Source organism: Equus asinus, chromosome 6 (genome assembly GCF_041296235.1).
Source record: "Equus asinus isolate D_3611 breed Donkey chromosome 6, EquAss-T2T_v2, whole genome shotgun sequence".
NCBI lineage: Eukaryota > Metazoa > Chordata > Mammalia > Perissodactyla > Equidae > Equus > Equus asinus.
In genome coordinates this window covers 76,993,982-77,018,026 of record NC_091795.1, presented here as the reverse complement: position 1 = coordinate 77,018,026, position 24,045 = coordinate 76,993,982, and the positions used below count along the sequence as shown (strand labels likewise).

Here is a 24,045-nt window from a genome sequence, read left to right as displayed (position 1 = left end):
CCACTTGAAATTCGTGGATTCAACGCTCCAGATTTTGATTCTCCGTAAAGGTTCATAATACCTGGCAATCTGGCGTGTGACTGGGGCACTGATGAAATCGTGTGTGCCAGCCTGGTGTCTGTAGGAGTGAGCTTAGCCAACTGCCAGCACCCACCTCTCCAGCTTGCAGTGAGTGCACCAAGGGGCTGAAGAGGTGGTCCATGGAGTTATGTAGTACTTGTGTGCATTTAGGCTCAGGATGTCTTCCTTAACAGGTCTAAGGTCTACTGTGCCTCAATCAACTCCTCTCTGGGATCTCAAAACACAGTCTGCTCTAGTTCCCAAAAAGGAAAAACCTCTCATGTCTCAAAACCAGAGACGGAGGCCTTGCTTACTGATATAACCTACAAATTTTGTGCCAGCTTTCTTCCAAAAATATGCATACGTTTCAGCTATGGTCTCTTCCTTTCATGTATTCAAATGAGACATATGTCTCTCTTTATTTGCAAAGCGAATCCCTCCAACCTAGGCCTCAATCCCATCCCCCCACACTCCTGCAAACTGCTTCTTTCCTGTGCTCCCTTTGCCCAGCATTTTGCTTCTCTCTGAATCTACTGACCCCCCTCCCCTCTGCCCAGTTATGCACAGACCCCCCAACTTGGAAAGTAGCCACCTGAGCCTGCTCCTTCTCCACCTTCCTTCCAGTCTCCTGGCATCCTTCACCCCAAGGCTCTGTCTCTGAGTGTCTTCCTGACACTGCTTCTTCATCTGACCCCAACGTTCACTTGATGCCGAGGACTCACCTCCATGCCCCCAGCCCCAGCTCTGCTCCAGGCTCCAGCACCAACTTCCAATGGCTTCTTCATACTCAGTTGAGGAGCGCTGGGCACCATCAGAGGCATCAGTGCATCCTCCCCGCCTGTCAGCACCTCCCACAGCCGGCAGCAGCCTGCCTCCTTCCTCCACCTCGAAACCACCCTTCCTCCTCCTCATTTTCCTGTGCCTGGTGCTTTAGCCTAAAACTTCAGAGTATCTCAGTTCTGCAAACATGAGCCATGGGACAAAAATGACCTCTTCATTAACTCCTGGGCAAGGCTTTGTTCGGTCCTCCCTCAGGTGAGAGCTGAGTTGTGCCAACAACCCGCTTGTGGTTGTGGATGTTCTTACTACACGATGCAGAAGCGGTTCTGATAGGACAACTGCCGGCGGGTAGCTTGCCATCAAAGCACCTCTCCCCAACTCCTGAACTCATGCTCTTGCCCTGATTCCGCCCTCCCTCAGGAGTGAACACTCACCATCAGCCAGGACAGCTGTGGATACAGAGATACTGACTTCAGGGCACTCAGACCAACAAGAGACAAATCTATCGCCAGCTGTCACGTTTCTTCCTCATCCACTCATTCATCCAATCCTGACACAGGTCCATCTTAGTTCTCCTTCAGGCCAGCTGAGGCTCACAGCAGCCTGCCTTCTGAGATGTGGCAGGAGTTTCTCTCCTCTAGCGTTCAGACTGTCGTAACTGAGATGTTCAGAGACACGCGGGCTGACATACATTGCTGTGCTGCTGCCAGAGTCGAGACAACCTGGGAAGTCTGCAGATCAGTGTAACAATTTACAGGTACTATAGTGTGGACTATTTAAAACAGACAGACAGGACACAGAGTTGCCCTTCCCTCATCTACACCACTGACTTCAGCAGAACTATGTGTCCAGGACTGTAAGCCTGGCCCAGTGACTGGCAGATACCTGCTGAAGCCTTTGGAAAGTTTTGTAATCCTGAGGCCTGAGGCAGCGGGGGCTCGTACAGCAGAATTGCTGTAGACTGAGGTGTGAGGCAGCGAGCTTCCAGGCACAGCCCAGACCCTCCACTCTCCAGGTCTGCAGCTCCTGCAAAGTCATCACTTTCTTAAGTGAAGGAGGATGGAGCAAAAAGATGATGTAGGGAGTTCGTAGGGGTGGTTCTTGCTGACTCAGCGCCCTCATAATCTCCCTGCTATGAATGTCATGCAGACTCAAATCCATTTTGAATTCTAGGCAGGGAGATGTGTAATTATTCCACCCTCATTGGGGGCACTGTTATCTTATTTTCTTTAAACTTCAGATTCACATTTGAGAGCAAATTGCCCTCTCCACCCTCCATTCTCACCTCTTCTGTCTCCTCATAGGCCACCACCCTTCATCAGAACCAATGTCTACCTGAAAAACCCATGACTGGTGGACAGGAATTCAGGGAAAATGAGAGAGCTTTCTCCCCAGGAACGAAATCACAGCTATTCATATGCCACTGCTTGGCCAGACTGGTCAAGATTCTAATTTCAGTTTATAGGCTGGTTTCTAAACAGAGGTGAAGGGAGCAGTAAAATGGGCTCCACGGGCTCCACTAAATGCAATGAGCCCTGTTTTAAATGAAGCCTCATATATTGTATAGACATATATTGCACACATAGCAGCATTATCCATTCCACCTTTGGCCAAGCTGAAACCTACTGAGGACAAAGGGAGTAGAGTGGACAGTGGTGGGCAGAGACATTCACCTGGCTGTTGTTATTTGTAAGTCTACACATAAATGTGGTGACAGGAAGCTTTCTTTTCAATAACGTTTAAGTTCTTAGTGCCTCCTGGGCCAGAAAGCTCTATTATTATTTTTTAATGAATGCATGAACTTGAGTAGAGATAATCTTATTGGCCCACAAGACAGCCTTGAGTCTGTAAGCAGAACTGTGTTTCACACACATCTAGGACAATCAGGCTGCATCCAGGCCCCCAACTTCTGACCGAGTAGTCACCACAGGCCCACCGTGGTCACCAAGGGACACACAACTGCAGATGCCAAGGTGTCACCCTTTATCCTTCCATCATCCCCATGGAAAAGGAACAACCAGTGTCCTCTCTGCTGGGACTCGATGAGACCTGGGGATGTTCGGGAGCAGCAGGAAGGGAGGGCCTCGAGGGACCTCACCTGGGCATGGAGATTTAGCAAAGTAGCCCAGACAAGGGACACAGCAGTGGCCTGCTTCGCTTTGCTCTCCATCTGGGAGAAAAGATGACTTTTCATCAGACTTGGATGCTCTTCTCAGATGAGGCCATTGCCCTCATCTTGAGCCAAGGAGCATAGAAAGGGTGAGGCCGAAAGAGAAACTTGGAGGGATAAACTATTCCAGCATGTTGGATGTAGTCCTATACTGACATGGCTCGTATGCAGCCTGAGGGGAAGCAGAGGCTCTGCACGTGGTCTAATCAATCTTCACAGCAGCCCCGTGATGTCGGGAGTGTAACCATTGCTATTGCTGCCATTACAAATTACCACACGGACTGAGTGTGGGGGTTGTTGGGCCCCCTGCTAAGGGTCTCACGAGGCCAAAATCAAGGTGTCAGCAGCATCATGTTCCTTTTGGGGGCTCTGAAGAAGAATCCACTTCCGAGCTCATTCAGGTTGTTTGCAGAACTCAGTTCCTCACGGTTGTGGGCCTGAGGGTCCCTTTCCTCACTGGCTGTAGGCCGAGAGCCTCTCTCAGCTACTTGCATGCTGCCCACTCCATCTTCAAACCAGCAGCGGCCAGTCCAGTTCCTCTCCTGCTGTGAATCTCTCCCACTTCTGCTCCATCTCTTCTGCCTCTGGCTGGAGAGAGTTCTCTGCTTTTAAGGGCTCATGTAATTATACTGGGCCTGCCTGGATAGTCCAGGATACTCTCCCACCTTCAGGTCACTGATTTAGTAGCCTTAGTCCCATCTGCAAAGGACCTCTTGCCACGTAAGGTAACATCCTGACAGGTTCTCAGTAACAAGCTGCTCTCCTTGACCCAACTGTAGTCAGGCTCCTGGAAGCCCTCTTCTCAACCAGGCCTCTGCCTTGGCCCCTGTCCTTGTGAGGCCTGCATTGCTCAGTTTTAGCAAGAATCTTGTTAAGCCAGTTTGGAGAGAGTCCCTCATCCTTGATATCTGATGACGCTGGCAAGAATCCTTAGGTCAGTTTAGCAAGATTCCTCCACCCTTGATGTTCCCTCTCAGTGATCTTCCATCCACCAGCCCCCAACCCTGCTCCTTGGCTGAAAATCCCCACTTGCTCTTGTATTCAGAGTTGAGCCCCATCTGCCTCCCCTATTGTGAGTCCTCACACTTATGATAGTCCTGAAAAGTCTTCCTTACCATTTTACCAAGTGTCAGAATAATTTTTTCTTTAACACCCGGATTAGGGGGTGGATATCTTTGGGGGGGGAAGGATTCTCCCTACCACAGGGATCATTGTCTCTACTTTAAAGACTTAGAAACAGGCTCAGTGAGGTGAAGTAATTTTCCCAAGGACACACAGTTAGTGACGACTACAGGATTCAAATTTAGGCCTGATTCCCCAGCCCATGTTCACACACACGCGCATACCACGCCTGACACAGCCTGATGTCCCTGACCATATTCTGGGGTTGGGGGACAGTGGCTCCTCTCTGGGCCCCACTTCATCCCTCTTCTCAGCACTAGCTTTTGTATCTGCTCTGCTTTGGAAATCCCCTGTTATAAATCCAGGAATCCCATACTCACTCTTCATATATGTGCCAAAGCCTCCTTTTTGGAAATGTGCAGTCCCCATCCCACCACCACCACCACACACACACACACACATACACACTGCTTACAGGGGCAACAGCTTCCTTCTATCTCTAACGACCAAAAGCTAAAAGTGAGATGCACTTCAAGTGAGTAGATGTGTTAGATATATTACACGTATCCTGTGTTATGCAAATTGGAGTTTAAGCATCCAATTTTAATGCAAAACAACTTCTGAAAAAAAAAAGGCTAAAAGCCACATTTCCCTAAAGCCTGTTCCTATGCTGTACTGCAGATGTAATTATCAAAACTATTCAGCTCATCTCAGAAACACTTTGCGGGAACGATGGCCCCAGGGTCAGGCTGGGTGAGTGCCTGTGCATGGGGCGGGCTTTCAGGCTGCCGCTGAAGCTGCTGCCAAGGCAGGAAAGCGGGATGGGCAGGGGCAGCGGGCCACTGAGAATGGTCATGGTCATGGTGGCCCTGGCCAGAGCCTTTTCCAACATCTCACAGATTTTTGTGCTGTGAAATAAAGCCAGTGCAACCCAGGCAAACACGTCTAGAACACACAGAGATCCCATTTCATGGAAAGGAAAGGTACCTCTACCTGCCATTGTCCATTTTCTCCGTTTAACGCAATAAGATCTAATTTAAGGGGAGCCTCATAGATTGGAGATATATTGCCCTTCCCACCCTGACTCCCCTTCCCAGGCAGTTTCTGGCTTTTGAACACACAGTTAGGAGCAGTTTCCACTGTTCCAGGCCTTGAGGTCAAGAAGTCGGATGAAGGTTCTTGCCCTGCTCCAGGTTTAGTAGGTGGAGGGCAGCAGGCGTGGAAGAATAAACACAAATACATAAGAGGGCTCTGTGTCAAGGTGGAGAGGACAGCCAGGTGCTGAGGGGCACAGAGCAAGGGGGTGGGTGGGCAGAAGACAGTCAGGGAAGGTGTCCCAGGCCCCGTGGAGGTGGCCCCAGAGCTGTGGTGGAATCAGTGCTTGGTGGAGAATGGAGCCCAGGTCATTGTGGAGGGTCCGCAAGTCCGGGCAGTGCAGGAGGTTCTGTCACTGCCTCTGCACTGAAGGCTGGAGAGGCGGACAAGGCCAAGGAGCGACCCAGCTGAGGAGCGTGGGCCTCGTCCTTAGGACAAGAAGCAGCCACTGGTAGGAGAGTGGGAGAGATCTGCATTTCAGAGAGGGCGCTGTGGCAGGAGTGTGGGACGAGGGCTTTGACAAGAGCAGAATAGAGGTGGAGAACCTTTCAGGAGAGTCCTGGGGTGGAAAGAGGCAGATGGATGGGAGCCATGCTGAGGGAGCGGCTCTCCAGGACTTGGTGAGTTGGGGTGTTGGGGCAGCGGGGGGGCCCCTCCTGCTACCCCTGGAAAAGGAATTCCTTTACTCTGACATGCAGCTGCCTTCACCCCTCAGCAACACCGCTCCTCCACAGCTGAAGCATCCCTCTCCAGTCCTATAAACCCTCTGATCACCAGCCCATCCAGCACTGACTCTTCCAAATTCTCATCTTCACCTTCTCAGGTGCCTCGCTATCCTCACTTGCAGAATTGAAGCTGTCCACGTGATATAGCCACCATTGAAAAAGCACTGAATTTTCTGGCATATAAAATGCCAAGAAAAAAAAATCAGAAATGGCTTTCAAAGTGCTGGGAGCTGGCCATAACACGATGGAATGTTGGACGGGTGAAAACAAAGTGTTCCCTGTGATAGCTGTCTGCAGCATTTTGTTGGTTTAAAATTTTGTGATGGATTGTAAAATGGCTCTCCCACACCTCCCCAGAAGCCCCTGCCTACTTCCCTAAGCCAAGTAGATGAGATGGCCACTTGATTTGAGTGGATGTATGTCAACATTGCAATAAAGAGAAGGTTCTGGTAGGTTGGACCAAAATGTGCTATCATTAAAAATAATTTGCTGCCTCAATCCAAATGTCACTGCCACGTGGAGGAAGGACCACATCTACTCTGTGAGGTTCAAGAGGACAGAACACGTCCCGACAGACAGAAGCTGGAGGGAGATGGGCTTCAACTTAGAAGAATTTTCTAACTATTCAACACAAAAATTCTCAATGACAGAATGTGCTGAACTGTAAGCAGCAAATGCATCATCATAAGAAGCATTTGAGCAGCAATTGGATGGCTGCTGTCTATCAAATATGCTGCAGAAAGGATTCATTTGGGGGCTGGGAGGAAAGGCTAGAGCACATCACTAAGGATCCTGAGAGGTACTGTGCTCATCAGGACATCTGCTGGCTGCCCAGAAAGAGAGAAATCTCATCCCCATTGAGAAGGTCAAGGGTCTACCTGGCTCCAGGTTCTCCCAGGCTGATGCAGGCAGATCCAACATCAAACCCACCCCAAAGAACCCCATCGCGTTCCAGGATTGGGTTCCGAGAAGGGCACTCGGTTTGGTTTATGGTTGTTGGGCTTTTCTGCTGTGTTTCTGATCCAGCCCCCAAATGGCAGGAGACAGACTTTTCTGATGGATTCCTCCATGCTGCCCAGTTTGGGAGAACAGATGCTATGGGTCAGGCCAGCAGCCATAAATTTCCAGGAAATAACTCTTAGTGACTGAGGAAGAAAGCCATAAAATACTCCGGAGGCAGGGACAGGAGAAAACAATGGCAGAGGACAATGCACAGGATTACTGCTAAGTGCCAGGACGAGCCCCATGGATCATTCTCCTGGCTTGCGCCACTGCTCCCGAAGCCTGTGCCAAACACGCTCCCCAGTGCCCAGAGAGCCAAGGGGCCCCGACTCTCTGGGATTCTTCTTTTCCTGTGGTTTATTTAACAAAGAGTTACTGAAGCCTCCTTCATGGCAGGCACTATACTAAGCACCAGAGGGACAGCTGTGAACAAAATGGACCCAAATCCCTGCCTTGTGCAGCTTAACTTCTAGTCATCCCTTAGGTCTCACCTGCTAAAGGAAGGAACGGAAACTAACATTATTGTGCCCATATGCTACCAGGATTTTTATAGACTTACCTCACCGGGTTTTCACAACAACACCAAGAGGCACCCCTGCCTCAAACTTTTAATACCCAAGGAAGCTGGAGGGTCACTCAGCATCATCAGCTCAATGGAATGGGTTTCTGACTGCTCTTTCTCCCACAGCCGCAAACCACAGCCCTGCACCACTGTGGCCAGACCTAGCCATCTGTTTCCACAGTTTTGGAACCTGTAACCCAGCCTCTTCATCCCCAAGCCTTTCTCTGCACTAAGAGACAGGGCAAGACACCCCCAGGGTTGCTGTAGCAGTCGCCCCAGACCTTCCCCATTCACCTAGTGCTGAGCGCTATACGCATAGAGCAGTCAACAGATGTTCTCCAGATGTCCACGGCGTTGCTGTCAATCCTGCTCCTCATTCTCCTTTCCTCAGTCTCTTTCTACCTCCAAATTTCCAAGTTCAGTGCTCCTAGCTCAAGTCTGCTTCTGGCCCTCACACTTGGGGTTCCTCCTTAGTCTTCCTGGCTTCTGCGTCTCAACTGTCCCCTAACAGTCTGCCTGCGCACGCTTCATTTGTCCTCAGCATCCATGTGGTCCATGGAGAAATCCCTTGTTACCTCTGCTCTCCCAGCAACCACTCCTCTGGTGCCCCACCCAGCCTTCTCTCAGAGGAGTGACTTACTCCTCATCTCCCCAGGCCTCATCCCAGGCGCATGTAGTCCAAGGACCCAGAGATCCCCACCTCAGCCCCAGGACGCAGAGACGGTAACTCACCAAAGTTCTCCCCGCCCCAGATGTCCATGTCCATGTCATATTTCCCCAGGTAATCGAACCAGGATTTGTTCATCACGAAGAGCCCTCCAGCTATAACTGGAGTCCTGTGCATTTGGAAGGAAAAGAGGATCAGTTAGGGCAGGGAGACCACTGTCACATTCTTTTTCCCTGGAAATTCAGAACTCAAGGCCATTTTCTTCCCATTTCTGCTCCTCTTCAGAAGGGCCAATACATTTTCTACTTTCCATTTACCTTGCGGAGAAGCTAAGTCACTCATCAGCACACCTCCTGTGGGGGCCGGGACTCTCTCAGAACCCCAGCTGTCCTGAGAGCCTGGGGAGCCTCCACTGGCCTCTCCCACAGGCCCTGCTCAGTGCAGCTCCCTTGGGAGCTCCACTCTTGGGAGTGGGGATGGTGGGCACTGAGTAGGCAGAGAAGGGCTGACAAGCACGTGTTAACAGTACATCTATTTCTTGAAGCTGGGCTCTCTCTCCCTCTTTTCCCCTCTGTAATGGATTTAGTTTTGTCCCCCTAAAAAATGTATTGGGGTCCTAACTCCAGTACCTCAGAATGTGACCTTATTTGGAGAGAGGTAATCAAGAGGTAATCAAGTTAAAATGAGGTCATTAGGATGGACCCCAATCCAATATGACTAATCTTCATATAAAAAGGGGACATTTAGCCACAGAGGTAGACATGCATAGAGAGAAGAGCCATCTGCAAGCCAAGAGGAGAGGTCTGGCATAGCCCTCAGAAGGAACCAATCCTGCCAGCACCTTGATTTTGAACTTCCAGTCTCCAGAGCTGTGAGACAATACGTTTCTGTTGTTTAAGCCACTCAGTCTGTGGTACTTTGTTACAGCAGCCCTAGCAAACCAATATACCCTCATCTTCATTTTCTTTTCTTGGGGTCCCGTCCAACCTCCCCTACCTTCGACTGCTGAGAGAAGCCGCTTGGAAAGAAAAGGGGTTACAGAGGAAGGCAGGCAAGGGTAGCAGAGTACAACCAAATAACACAGTAAGTATAGGGATGTGAGTCTGTAAGAACTAATGGCTGGGGTAGGTGGGCAAGCCCTAAGGGCCCTGGCCCCTCATTCAGTGGGTCCAGAGGGTGAACGGAGTTTTCTCCTATGTCAAACAGTTAGTTGATGGGGAGCAGGTCAGAAGCCTTGGTCTCCCGATGCCACGACACCCTGCTGTTCCCCAAGAACTGGCCTAATCTTGGGAAACTCTTGTTCTCTGATGAGCAGAGATATTCACACAAGAAGAGATCCTGCCCTGAGAACCCCACCCCTGGGACAGAGAAGGGAAAAACCCAGAGGCAGCTGCACCACCACTACCTTTATCGTCAACTTGGTCCACTGCTTTGAGGTGTCTAGGCAGGCAGATGCTCTTCCCACACCATACTCACATCAGGTGCTGCCATTGGTGAGTGACCGAGGAGCTGCATGGTGCTAGGTATGGTAAGAAGGTTCTACTCTCCCTTTAGAAATAAAGGGAATTATCGAGATTGCCATCTGGCTCCAGTCTCCCTCTTGGCATCACTCTAGATCACGAAGACTAGAGGAAGGCGGAGGGGCTAGCAGGTAGATGAAACAGAGGTCCCACGGTAGAGATTCCTCAATCCCTACACCTCTTTCTGGAGCATCACCATTCAGCTCATCATAGCCCTTTGGTTCTCAATTTGAGTTAAGTCATTTCAAACGTTTATATGTGGCAGGCCCCAGTGATGCAGAGATGCCCTTGAAGAGTTCAGGGAATCCCTAAGGTACTGGCCGGAGAAATCCCAGTTCAGTGACCTCTGTACTTCTTCAAGCACTTCCTATCCTCCTGACACCCGACCTGAGGCAGATATGATTTAGCTTGGAGATTCCCAACAAATCTGGGACATGTTTACCATCCAATCTTAGGCAGGAACATCAAGGCCACACACTCTTGATGCTGAGACAAGAGGCTCCCCCACTAGGTGGACCCCTATGCTCTATTCTATGCTGAGCCCTCAGATAGGCCCCAAACCCCTGGCAGCCATCTTTCTACCATGTGCTGTGAGTCACAGTGGGGACTGGAAGAGAGAATGCAGATCGGGACAAAGCCATCTACAGAACTGCGAAAGCAATGCAGAGTTGATGCCACCATCATGTTCTTGCACAGAACAGAACAGAGTTGTTTGTTAACAAGTAGCAGTGGCCATGCCTTGATAGCAGCCTCCCCTTACAGCAATGGCTGACTCAACTTTCCTGGGCTCAATCCTGACATCCAAGAGCCAGGGGCTCTACTCCTGCCCCTAAGGGACCATCTTTCCCTTGTCAGAGGCTCAAAATGGACCATGTGGGACCCTCCAACGTTTAGCAGGAAGCATAAGTACATCACGGCATCTGTGTGGGTGGAAGACACTGGGCAAAATCCTCAGCACTGGCCTCTACCAGGCCCCCATCCCCTTAGCAGAAGTCTCCATGCAGACAGAAACCTCCTAAAATAAGGGCAAAAATAGAGCTGGCCTGGCAAAGCATTCTCTTGGTCTCTCCCCAATCTTTTGAGCATCTAATGTGGGATGCCTCCTTATACCATGTGACAGCAGGAAGGATCAAACGGAGTCTGTCCACGCTACCCCTGCCCTGACTTACCTGATGGGTTCAGCAGGGTCCAGGCGCTGAGCCTTCTGCTCTGGGGAGAGCTGCTCCCATTGAAAGTGGAGGCTCCAGTCAAACCCTGGAACACAGCACCCACTCGGTTGATTTAGTCTCTCAGATCTATCTGCAGAGCTTGCTCATTCTGTCCCTTTGCTAGAAGTTCAAGAATGTGCCTAGTTTCCCAGGGAAGCTGGTCCCAGGGATAATGGGTCTCACTAGGCTGATCAGCAACAGGGCTGCAGACTTTACCTTTCCTTCTCTTTCTCTACCTCCTACTGCCTCTCTGGGCCTTCTCTTCCAGGTGAGTTAGAGAATAAAGGGCAGAGGATAAAGCGTGAAATCAGACAGACCCCAAGAGAGGGCCCAAGGAGGAAAAGATAGACAGTTATGGGATGTGTTCCTCGGCCAGGAGCCTCGGGAAGGTGTAAGCAGGAGGTTTGTGAGGGGCTGAATCACCTCTAATCAGTCTTGGGGTGCGGACAGCACCAGCCCTGGGCAGAGAGCTGTGGTGGGCCTTGAGGAGAGTGTGGTGCCTACTGCCGAGGTACCAGAACAATCCAGGCCCCACAGAGCCAGGCGTCCCTGCTTTCCTCACATTCTCAGGTCCTGGAGTGAGTTCTGTGTTGAGCCAGAGCTGTGGGGGCTGGGAAGGTCCTGCCCACTCCCTGGGCCCTTCCATTCACAGTATAAGTGATAAAGGTCACTCTGGAGCCACTGACACTGCAGGATGCAGGACTGGACGTTCCAGACAAACCACCAAGAGACTTTTCCTCACTTTCCGCCTTGAAAGCAATGACGAGGAGAAAAAGAAATTCCTTACTGGGGAGAAGGAGTTAGCCCCACTCACCCCCTCTGAGCTCTGTGGCCGACTCGATGTAGTTGAAGTTGTCCAGGTTGATGATATCAATCACAGGGCACACCACGCGCGTGTAATCCTGTAAAACAACAGACCCTGTGCTCAGTGTTCAGAGTCGAGGAGCCAGACCGGGAATCAGGGGGCTTGGCAGAGCCTCACCCTTCTAGTGCCAGTGACTGGTTTTGTGGCCTTGGCCAAGCACGTTCATCTCTGGATCTCAAATTTCTCATCTACAAACTGAGGGCACTGGATGCTGTGACCTCTCTAGTTCTGATGCCTAAAATACTAAGAGCCTTTCTATGACCCCTGGGGGCCTTCTCAGCCTCAGTGGCCATCTAAGCATCATGGAGACAAAGTGGAGGCTGGCTGGAGAGCACTGCACCCCAAAAGGTGAAATTAAGAAGAAAGGGGCTCTAGACGTCCTTCACCATCAGTGGGCTCTCAGGATACAGTCAGCCGGAAGGTGACCTCAAGCCTGTCCACCCAAGAAGCAAAGCCACACACCCACAGAGGGGACCTCTTGGAATTTCCAAATACTTTCATTCTATGCTTGTGGTTCATAGGCAAGTTGATTAATAGCATCTCCAGAGATTCCTCACTTCAGTTGCGACCTGTGTACACACAAATCAGGGCCTCCAGCCCTGCCCTCCCTCCTCCCTGCCAGACTTGGATCCAGGATGCGATTGGCCACCTCCATGTGGATTTCACCCAGCCTTTTGGTGGCGGCTTCATCAGCGTCTTCCCAAACACGCTCCTTCCCCTCGGTCCCCTATTTCTGTGAACAGAACCATTGCATTTCCCCCTTCCTCCCAAGCCCTAAATTAAGAAGCTTCACCTCTGTCCATCACCCGGATCAATGCTGCCGATTCTAACTCTGAAACCACTCTTCTGAATGAATCCTGCCCTCCTTTCCCCCTCACACCTGGAGTACTGCAATGGACCCCTAGTCTTTCCCACCCTACCTCACCTTTTCCCTTTCATCCTTCAGGCAGCTGACAAAGTTGTCTTTCTGAGATACAAATCTCACTCTGCAGCTCAACAGCTAAAAACTTGAATTGCCTGGAAGATAAGGTTCAAACTCCTTAGCCTGCCATCCAAGACCATAAAAAATAGGTCTGCATCCGCTCTCTAGCCTCATTGCTTGCGACTCCCCCAGGCCACCCTGTCTACAGGCATCAAAGTCCAGGGAACATTTTCAAAATCTGCAAGACAAATTCACCAGTTCTTGGGGGCCATCAAGGCATTGCATATATTTTAAAAATGTTCCCTAATTCTGAATGAACACCCCTGTACCTGGCATGCCTGGGTGGGCAGTATAAACAAGCTGTGAACATGGAGACTGGGTAGCCAAATGGGAATCAAGCAGGCTGGGAGAGCCAACAGGTCTGGGAAAACCAGGCAGGACCACTTTTCCAATCCTCTGCACCTACTACTCCTGGACAGCACAGGCAGGAACCCCCACCTCTCCTTACAGCCATTTAATTTCCTGGTTCAATTTCTCTCCCAAATGAGGCTGTCTTCTTATTTTAAGCTCAGATTCACAGAGTGCCTGCTTTTATGTTCACAGACTTAATTTGGCCCTCAGCCTCCACGTGTGACTCATCCTGACAGTGATAAGGTGCCTTGGAAGCCAACTGGACCACGTGGAAAGAAATGCTCATTTTCAATGCATTGCTTCTACCTCTGGGATGTGCACAGATGCTTCCTTCACAGTCAACACAGCACTTGCCCAGCTGCCACAGTTTGCTGGGGCTCTTGGCCATTGTCATCGTGTGTCTCTGTGTGTCTACACACTGCGCACACACATACAATCCTCTACGTCAATACTTACCCATGGACACATCCCAAAGACATTCTTGTGACTTGACTTCTGAAATGTTCTCAGAAGTCCAGAGACAGACCTTCTGACAAAGTCCTCATTTTGCCTTTGCTTGCTGAGTTTTTGGGCCTCTGTAGCTTCACTAAGTCCTTATGCAGACCCTTCTGCAGTAAAGGATTAACCTTGCCCAAAGATATGTTTGGCCCTTGCCCAGCTTCTGGGAGGTAACTTCTAAGCCCTCAGAATGTCCTGCCTATCGGAGTGTCTCTGTTTACCTGGGAGCCTTGGGCTATACCAGAGAGTCTATGCTAACAATGTGATTTACAGAGAGGGCCCTGGGCCATGTGGTTCCAACTCAACTTGACCTCTGGAAGGGCGTGGAGACCATGGGGGTGATCAGCCATGTCTATATGACTGACCCCCAACAAAAACTCTGGACACCAAGGCTTGGGAGGCTTCCCTGTGTTGTGATACTCTGCATGTGTTGCTATACATCCTTTCTGGGAGAAGTAAGTGCTGTCTGTACACCACGGGGAGAAGACAACTGGACACTCGTGCCTGGAACTCTCTCTATTTACCTTTTCCCATTGCTGGTTTTGATTTGTGTCCTTTTGCTGTAATAAACAGTAACCATGTGTGTAACAGCTTTGCTAAATTCCGAGTCCTTCAAGTGAATTATTGAACCTGAGGGTGGCCTTGGGGATCCCCCCAAAACTGCAATCCTAGTTTTTAAAAAACTTTCCTTAATGAAAACCAAAATGCAAGATAAATTGCTGGTTGCCTACCCCAGCCACAGGCTTCCTCAGAAGCCACCATGGGCTCTGTCTCTAGGGTTGCAACAGGCTTTGGTGTACCCTCCCTATAAGTTCTGAGGGTTTCCTGTCACAACTCAGTTGTGGCATCTGCTTGAAGTCATGGAGACCAGACAGGTAGTGAGGGGTGTTTGGGGCTAAGTGCTGGATGGACACATGACCTTGAAAAGGGGCTGCAGGAGATTTTATAAATGGCTCATTAAAGCCAGGACACAAACCTCTCTGAGTGACCCTGGGGGTCAGTATTTGCTCCACTTTTGTATCCCTCAGTCCCAGTCCAGAGCCTGGGGGGCAGCAGGTGTTCAATGGGCGTTGGCTAAAAGAAGGCATCTATTAACTTCCTCTGAGGACACTGTGTCAATAGCTGGCAGCAAAGCAAGTGGGTCAATTACAGCTGAGAAAGATGGCCTCTCCTCATATAGGCTTGAGGATAGAAGGACTTGCCAGCCATAAAGACACCCAGACCCATCACAGGTCCTCACCTTGTGCCCCAGGAGGCTGTATCTTTCAGGCTAGGTCCACAGGTAGGCTCCAGCAGGCAGCTAGTGGAATCCCTGGCAGATCCAGGACTATACCTCTTCTCCCCTCCCCCACACAAATCCAGGTCCGAGCCCTGCCCCTCCACTGAGAGCCAACGGCTGTCAATCACCTCTGCATTCGCACCTCTCCTTTCTCTACCCATTCAAATAATTAAAACCACATGTGAATGGGCAATCAACAAGTTCCTAGAGAGGATCATTCACTTATTTCCTCAACCAGCATTCCTGAGCACCTACTCTGGGTTAGGAATTGTGGTGGTACCAAGATGAATAAGACCTCACAGTCTAAGGAGGGAGATGGACAGGCAGTAGAGGATGACACTAGGCTCCCTCAGCAAGGTTAGAGGGAGGGGTGGGGGAGCAGGAGGGGGTCCTCGGGGAGGAGATGCTATGACAGGAGACCTGGGTTCTAGTTCTGGGTCTACCATCCAGTGCACGTGACCTTAAGTAAATCAGCACACACTAAGGAATTCTGTTTCTTCATCTGTAAAGTAAAGACAAATTATTATTTGCGAAACTGTCCTGCCTTCCTAACAGGCCTTTTGGAAGAAACAAAGCATGTGAGAGGGCTTTGAAGCATATGTTAGCCATGATTTGTATCAATTTACCAAATGCTACAGCAATTCCAATTTCTTAAAATCTTTTTCCCTACTAAAGAAATATGTAGATAAGGAGGAGGAAAAAAGAAGTCTCTGTTAAAAGAATAAAAACCAACTTGGGGCTTGTTTCAAGTATCATCATGTAATTGAAGGGAAGGGAAATGGAGGAGATTTTCCATGTGGAAAACACCAGCTGAGAACAGTTTCTGCCGGCTCAAGCCCAGCCTCTTTCTTATCTCTTTCTATTTTTGAAAATCCCAAACTCCAATTACAGCTTAAGATTTCCACTTCCACTTACGATTAAATCACATTTTACTGTGAGAGAAGACACACATAACGACACGAGGTAACACAGGCTGACACGTGCCCACGCTCCCTGTCCCGAAGGGGATGTCTATGTCTCAGCGTAACCAACCTTTATCAAGGGTCAGGGTCTGGTGAAAACCTCTGTAGCCCACGGAAGCTGCTGCAGCCCCCTGAGACGCAGAGTGGGACCACAGTCGGGGGTCTGTCTGACTCATCTTCTGATATAAAAGCTTTAAGTCAGACTGCGGTGGGGCCCTGGAGCTCAGCCTGGGAGGTTGAGCTCTATCTTGGGGCCCAATGACTCCCCTAGGAGGAGTGCTGGGCTGCAGGCAGCACTCACATGCAGGGAGGAGGAGAAGAAGGCTCCCTGGACCTGGCCTGAGGCTGGCCAGAGATGTGGAAACAGCACTTTTCAGAGATGGCTTCGGGGATGGAAAGGGCCTGGCAGGTTCCTTAAGGCTGCCCAAGGAAAGCAAAGCCCCCCTAACACATCCTGTAGGGACACACCAGCCTGGGCGAGCCGATAGGTCAAACACTGAATTACCACAGGACCCAGCAATTCCACTCTTTGGTCTATACCCCAAAGAACTGAAAGCAGGCACTCAAATGAAAACCTGTACACCAATGTGAGCGGCAGCACGTTATTACTAAGAGTAAAACAGTGGAAACAATCCAACTGTCCACCAGCAGATGAATGGATAACAAAACGTGGTATAGACTGTGATGTTGTGATATAAGAAGAAATATGCATTTGGCTTTTGTTCCTGGTTCATGGCACAGAGCTTCTAAAACGCTTGCAATTTCCTGAATGATTGGGGTGAGAAGAGCGTCTTTTGTTATTCATAATAAGCCTCTTTCACTATACCTGAGTTTATGCTAATGAGGTGACTCTTGCGGGATGGGGCTGGTACTGGAGGAACCAACCCTGTGATTGGAGGTTTGGAACTGTCAGCTCCAATCCTTACCCCCTCCACTCCCCCTCCCCATTCTCCCCCCACTCCCAGAGAGAGGAGAGGGACTGGAGATTGAGTTCAATCACCAATGGCCAATGATTTAATCAATCATGCCTACCCCAAGTGATGAAGGCTCCATAAAAACCCTACACCATGGGGTTTGGGGAGCTTCCAGGTTGGTGAACTAAGCGGGGTGTGGATTTGGCTTACGGCCCATTCCAACTCTCCCTCGAAACTGCTCAAAACAGGTGCTCAATAAATGTGTTACTTTAGGGGCAGGAAGCGAGCCTGCCGTCCTCCTATTCCAACCTTATCACCTCCGCAAGCACTGCATCTCATTTCTTATTATTATCATTTCCGAACACTGAGCACCATACTCTATGACCACAAGGAGGTGACTGGTGTCCCCACTGGGTTTTAACTATACCTAGAAAAGGAAACTGTGGGGCCAAAGGGGCAATTCTTGCCAGGAATGATCCTAGCTGGCCATGCAGTCCAGAAAGGCTTCCTGGACGAGGGGAGATGTGGGCGAGGCCCTGAAGAGAACAGGGTTGTGCAGAGGAGGGGAAAGGCATCGGGGACGAGAAAAGCTTAGTCAGAGGTGGAGCAGTGGGAGTGTTGGCACGTTCAGGAAGAAGGAGCAGCCCAGCTTCGTCAGAGTGTTAGACTGGGGAGGCGGTGTGCTGTGGCCACAGGCCCTCTCCTCTCTCTGTGGCTGGGGAGCACCTAGGGAGGGGAGGATTTGGAAGGGCCCCAGCGCCAGGCAAAGCCCCTCAACTGAATAGTCTGTTCATAACCTACTATTTCTCAATCCAGACCTCTTCGCCGGGATTATGTCAAAAAGCAGGCAGACGGGATTTTCCTAAACAGCACTAAGTGTAGGAGCCCTCCCCATCTCGGGGAAAGTGGTCATGAGATGGGTTCAACATCGAGGCCCACGTGTAAGAATGCTGTCAATCCACCGAGGTTCCCTCATTGGAATGAACAAAGTTGGTAAGGATTTCCTAGTCCTCTGAGCTGTTCACACACCTCAAGTCTTTCATCCTTTTAACACCATCATTTTGCAGGTAGGAGGGGAGTAGCTACCTCGAAGAGTGAGAAGGAAATAACCACAGCACAGGGAAGAGGCTGTTGAGGAAACATTGAGGTTCCAGTGCTGATGGTACCAGCTAGGGAATATCAGCCCAAGTTACATAATCCCTTCCAGATGGTATCCTCATCTGCGAAATGGGTATGTGAAAAATACCCGGCCTCGTACTTCACAGAGCAGCTGCAGGAGTCAGTAACTCAGGGAGAAGATGAACTGCACGGATGCTCATCACCGACCCTGTGTCTACAACATGTAGCGCCTCCTGTAGATCAGGACGGGGTGGATGGACTTCTGGGAGTACAAAATCAAGATGGGAAAAATTAAAATTTTTTTTTTCACTTTCAAGAGGAGTAACTGAGACATAGAGAGAAGAAGCAGGCAGAATTCCAGAGTAACTTAAAGGCAGACAGAGGCAAGGAATTCAGGTCTCTTAGGATCCAGCCCACCTGCCTTAGCCTTTGGGTGAGGGTGACATGTGGGTAGAGGTAAGACAGAGGTCTCAGGAATTAGGTGATGAGGCCTGGCTAATTCCACTGCCTTATTTTCACAACGACACTCATCAGGGATCCCTTTCTGGAACCTTCTAAAGTCTGGGAGAAATTGGTCTGGGCAGTTCTCCTGTCAGGAAGCCGTGTGTGTCATGTATCAGGTGCCCGCAGCACCCCCTTCAGGCCTGCTGTGGGTGACGGTGTGGTACAGACAATGGGTCTGGGCCTTGCTCCACCACTGCCTGCTGTCTACCTGTCTCTTCATCTATAAAATGGGGACAGTAGTCTGTCCTGCCCACCTCCCAGAGGCACTTGGGGGCACAGGTGAGGTAATGAGCTTAGGAGTCCTAGAGAAATTGGGGGGAAAGGAAGCCAGCCCTGCTCCTCAGTTGGCCTCACTCACCTCTTTGACTCTGTGCAGCAGGGGCTGGAGCCAGTCCCTGTTCACCTCACAGTGGCTGTCCATGAAAGTCAGAATGGCACCCTCGGCAAAATCAGCACCCCGGATCCGGGACCGGACCAGACCTGCAGTAGGTATAAATGGCCCAGTGGGTGCCCCTGTCACTCCATCATCCAGCAAGCCCATGGAGGAGCCACTCAGCATTCCCTCCACACACCGAACACACACCCTAATGCACATACACCCCACCAGTCTGCCACATTGACATCCCCGGGTCCCACCCAGCCACATAGACCTACCTTGTCGGTTTTCATTGCGTAAGCATTTCACCTTGGGTAACTTGATGAGCTGATTGCAGTCATCAGCTGCAGAGATAAAAGATCACTTGGAGTGAGTGCCAGGGGATGGAGGTGAACCTGAAGTAGTAGGTAGTAGGTAGGTAAGAGTAGGCAGCCCCGCCCCCCGTCTCCACCCGCAACTGCGGAGCCCTGTCCAGACTCCAGGGTGTTTATGGGCTTTGGAAGGAGCTGAATGAACACTGCTTATCAGTACACAATGTGGCCCAGTCTGTGCAAAGTGAGGGGTCTCTTTGGAGCAGGTCAGTTACACAGTGGCACCTGCATACTTGATGGAACACTTCTGGATGGGAAATCTTGGCATGGACACTGGGGACATTTCTCCTTTCTACAGGTCTTTCAAAGCCTGAGATAAGAGTCCTATTCACTTTAGTGGGGTCTGGTAAAAAGCTTCCAGGAGGCCAGGGAATGGATGAGATGAATTTTGGAGTTTCTTTTCAGATCATGGACCCATAATACAGGAGACCTTATTTGTTAAGGGATCTGTCCAGTGAGTTTTCCATCACAAGAGCTGGTTCAACTCTCCACCAGGCAGGGAAATATGCCAAGATGGACAAGAGACCCCATCTTGGGCATTCGCCCTGTGTTGTCCTCCAGCTTGCCCGCCTGCCTCATCACTTCTTTGGCTCACCAGTTCTTGACTCTGACCTCCATATTGTGACCCCACCATTTTGGTTTTGGACCATTGGTTTACCAACCTTAGCCTCTCTGCTTCTCTGGACTCTACAGAGTGACTACAGAGACTCATAGAGGCTTCCTTGGGGCCCAGGTACTATTCTAAGCACTTTGTGTTAACACATTTAAATCCTTATATAAACTATATATAAAATAATTATTATCACCAATTTATAATCAAGGAAACTGAGACACATCCAGCTTAATAATTTGCTCAAGGCACAGAGATAGTAAGTAAGTAAGTGACAGGTCTAGGATTTGAAGCCAGGCAGTCTGGCTCCAGAGTCCATTCTGGGAATAACCACTGGGCTGTTCTGGTTCCAAGTGAATCCCACAGCACTCCCTCCTCCAGCCTCAGCACCAGGCTACCTCCCAGCAGGATGAGTGTCTCCCCACCTCCAAGCCCTTCCTCACCAGGGAGGGGCGATCAGATCATGGAGTTTCAGAACTCAGAGTCTGATCCTATCACTCTTGACCTGGTCCACTTAGGCATTACTTCCAAGGTTCTGAGGCTATGTCATAGGTGTAGATTTGTAGCCTTCCTACAGCAGACCCAAGCATGGTAGTGGCCTCTATGCCCAGCTTCCAGCATCAGCATTGGCGGAGACAAACTCTACTCTCTTGCAACTCGGAGCTATCCGCAGTGGCCACTGCCTGCTTCCCCTGGCTTATCACCAGGAAGAAGCAGTTTTCCCTGGTTGTGGGTGACTGCCTGGGACCGTACCCAGGCTGCGGGCATGATGGCTCTTAGAGGAGATGTCAGTAATCCCAATTACTTGAAGTCTAACAATGCTTTTACAATTATCATGCCTGTCAAATGGAACATGCAGATGTTGGAAAACACCTGCATTCTTTTCCTGGGGAAAGTGGATTTGGAGGGTGAATTTGGGTGGGACCCAGGTTCTTTGATAGGACAACTAGGAAATGGTGATGACCAGTGGGTTGGAAGGCAGCTGCTCAGTGTGTCATGGCCAGGTGATGGGATATCCTGCAGGGGGTCCCAAACACAGAGCTCACCCAGTCGTGCCGTGGGGATGAAAGGGAGAGGGTGTGTTAGCCTCAGCTCAGGTTGGCACATCACTACAGCACACGAGTCAGGAATCTCTAGTGATGGGCACTGCGTCTGGGCTCTAGGTCCCAGTGTTGATCCTTTGAAGGTTCAGATCCTTTCCCATTTCCAGGAATGTAGGTTGGGGCAGTGACACACATGCACGTGCACACCCATGCATGCACACATGCATACACACACCAACCCAATCAAGAATCTACTAAATTTACCTGCTTAGGTCCTCACAGCAGAGAACCCAAGAAATTATTTTTTAAATGTAAGGTTTATCTCCTTCTTGAGCCCCACATGGACACTCAAAGGCTTCCATACCTAGTACAAACCCAGGCTTTCGTCCCTCCCCTGAGAACGAGGGGGCTCGCCTCTCCTTGTTTGTTACGCAGGTGTTGGGAACAGACAGAGAGAGGGAGCGATGCTACTTACGGTCATTGCTGAAGTCATCCACTAATATGATTTCCTTGATCAGATTCATAGGGGTGCGGTTTAATACACTGTGAGATGAAAAGAGGAAAGATCGTTACGCTTCTAGTGGCAAAATACATGTACTAACCTGAGTTTTAAATAGACGCCACTGCCTTTGAGGAGTGAAAACTCAGAGCAACCAAAGTCACGTTGCTCACCCGTAAGCCACTGGGATACAACTCTGCCTCCTCTTGGTGAAGGCCTCTACCACCCACCTAGCACCTGGACAGAAACCCAGGGGTCCTCCTCAACGACCCTCCCCTCTCTGCAGCTCCACAGCAAATGAGGGACCAAGACTTGCTGCTTCTGCTTGAAAATGTCATGCCAGTCTTTTTCACCTCTTACACCTCCATCCTGGTTCAACCTCTTTGGCCCATTTTTTTGCAGGAGCCTGGACCTGCACCATCCCGCTGTGGCCTCCAGAGTGAGCTTTCCAAAGCACAGATCTGATCTCTGATTGTGTGACTTTCCTTGCTAATGCAAATAAATGCATTGACCAAACCCCTACCATGTGTCTCCCCATCTACACCCCAAACCCTGAGCCTGCTCCTTCAGGCCTTCACCATCGGGAGCCAGCTCCCTTTTCCGAACTCCTCATGCCCACCGTGTTACCTGGAGAAGTCCTGCTCATTCACAAGGAAGAGTCTGTTCTATTGCCGACGAAGCTTGAAATGCCCTCCTCGGCCACAAGGGCCAGTTCAAAGGTCACTTCCTCTCTAACAGCCTTCCAGCCTACTTAGTGAGAAGTAATCCCTTCCTCCTCTGGGACCCGCAGCAGTTTGTATCAGAAGCTTCGCGTGGCTTTCATTGTTGCCTGACTCTGAGTGGGTTTTGCTGGCCCTTAGATGGTTATATCCCTGGGGCAGGGGCCTTGCTAAGTTACTCTCTGTGTTGCCAGAGTCCAAGAACAGCGCCTTGACCCATAGCCATTTCCTCCAGGGATATTTAGCGTACACTTACTATGTGCTAGCACTGGGTATGTGATGAGGAACAAAGGAGACGTGAGGTCTGCCCTCCAGAAGCTTATGGTTTAGGAACTACTTACTACAAGCTGTGCAATCTTGGGCAAGTTACTTTACTGCTCTCTGCAGTAAAGTATTCTCATCTGTAAAATGGGGATAATAATAGTAGTACCCACTTCACAGGGCTGTTGGGAGAATTAAGGGAGAAAATGTATCCAAAGCATTTAGCACAATGTCTGCAACGAAGTAATAATTATTACTACTTTGTGTGTCAGTAATGATTTTTGAGTCGACTTCATTACCCTCCTGTGCTGTGGATCTGTTCCCATGGGACAAGGCGGGGTTTGCGTGTTCACGCTGGCCCTCAGGCCTGACTGGGATGGCTGAATTCTGCTTCTCCTGAAGGCCCCAAACTACATGGTTCCTCAGAAACATTCCTGGGCCACAATGCCCCCTGTAGGACAGCCACGGCCATGGGAGTGGGCGAGGGGCTTCAGTTGGGTGCTGGCTGAGGTGCTGTGTGCGTCCCCCTCTCAGGAGGACCACTCTGAGCCCTGCTTCTGGTGAGCCGCCTTCCCCAGCAGGATGCAGAGACTCTCCAGGAGAACTCTGCCTAGAGCTACCTTTATTTATGAAGCCTTAATTCTCACCATGGCAACTAGTGTAAGGTGGAGGGAGGGACCTCCACCCGGAGCCCTGAGCCTCCATTGGGAGGTGGGGACAGGGAGGGGCAGGAGGTGGTGGGAGGAGATCCTCACCATGAAGTCCCAAAGAAAACACAGGCAAACCCACCAAGCAGCCCTCTAATCAGAGAGGGAGGGGAAGAGGGAGGCAGGAGGAGAGGGAAAAGCCGCTGGAAGAATACCCTCTAATGAGGTTTGATGAGGGCTGCAGCTTCTGCTTGCCAGTCCCCCAAATCTCTGCCGGCTCTTTGAAATTCAAGAGTTCTCTTCTGTGAACATCAAAAGGTAAATCGCGTGCAGCTCTGTGCTGGTTGAACTGAGAGATGATTAGCGAATAAAAAATGTCCAGGGTTTAAAAAAGAAAAAAAAGAAATCGTCAGCAGTAAGTGCTAATTAGACCATTTCCTGGTAACACCTGGCTTGTTTTTGCTCCTCTAATCAGAGCAATTGGAGTGATGGCGGGGGGCTCCTCAAAAGTGGCTAGGGGCTGGGGGGGGCCTGAGGTGGGCAGGCGCGCTGGGGTCCAGGGGTGGAAGGAAAAAGGGCAAGGTCAAGTCCAGTTCAGGGGGCCTGGCCTGGCCCAGATGGTCGCCCAGGCCTTCCCTGCTGCTCCAAACCTCATTTCCACCACCCAGAGCCTGGTTGCCCAGGCCTCCCTCCTTTGCCCTCACCAGCTTTTCTGCCAGGACACCTCACCAGCCACTCCATAGCAAAGCCAACCCTCCCTTTCCCCCAGGGCCCAGCTTAGCACATCCTTGTTCTTTGCTTCACCCCAACTGCGGCTGTCCCCTGCCCGTTCCTTACACCACCTTGGCCCACCTCACTGGCATATCCAGGTCAACCTTGCCTGGGAATTATTCCAGAACCAAGTCTCCTATACACAGCTCACCTCTCTGCCAGAGGGTGGCTGCGCAGGCAGTGCCTACATCTCCAGCTTTCCGCCTGCTGCACCCTAACTGGGGGGCCCACGTGGAGCACCCCGAGAGGTGGTGGGTTATGGCAGTGTGGGAGGCCAGGTGGTCTCACCATCCACTAGCTGTGCAATCCTGAACCAGGCGCCGGGGCCGCTCCCAGCCTTCGTTTCCATCTGTAATTACATTT

General features: G+C 50.5%; 1 protein-coding gene across 3 annotated transcripts in view; it reads right to left on the bottom strand.

The window, feature by feature from the left end:
* The window catches only part of GALNT14 (polypeptide N-acetylgalactosaminyltransferase 14), a 209,490-nt gene that overhangs the window by 23,787 nt on the left and 161,658 nt on the right, over positions 1-24,045 (bottom strand). For all 3 annotated transcript variants that reach the window (XM_014866453.3, XM_070512328.1, XM_070512327.1), the window contains 6 exons: positions 21,261-21,328; positions 19,040-19,105; positions 18,744-18,865; positions 11,726-11,813; positions 10,873-10,957; positions 8,249-8,352 (listed from right to left, as the gene is read on the bottom strand). In XM_014866453.3, coding sequence (XP_014721939.1) covers positions 8,249-8,352; positions 10,873-10,957; positions 11,726-11,813; positions 18,744-18,865; positions 19,040-19,105; positions 21,261-21,328 — 533 coding nt within the window. The remainder of the gene's footprint in view (positions 1-8,248; positions 8,353-10,872; positions 10,958-11,725; positions 11,814-18,743; positions 18,866-19,039; positions 19,106-21,260; positions 21,329-24,045) is intronic.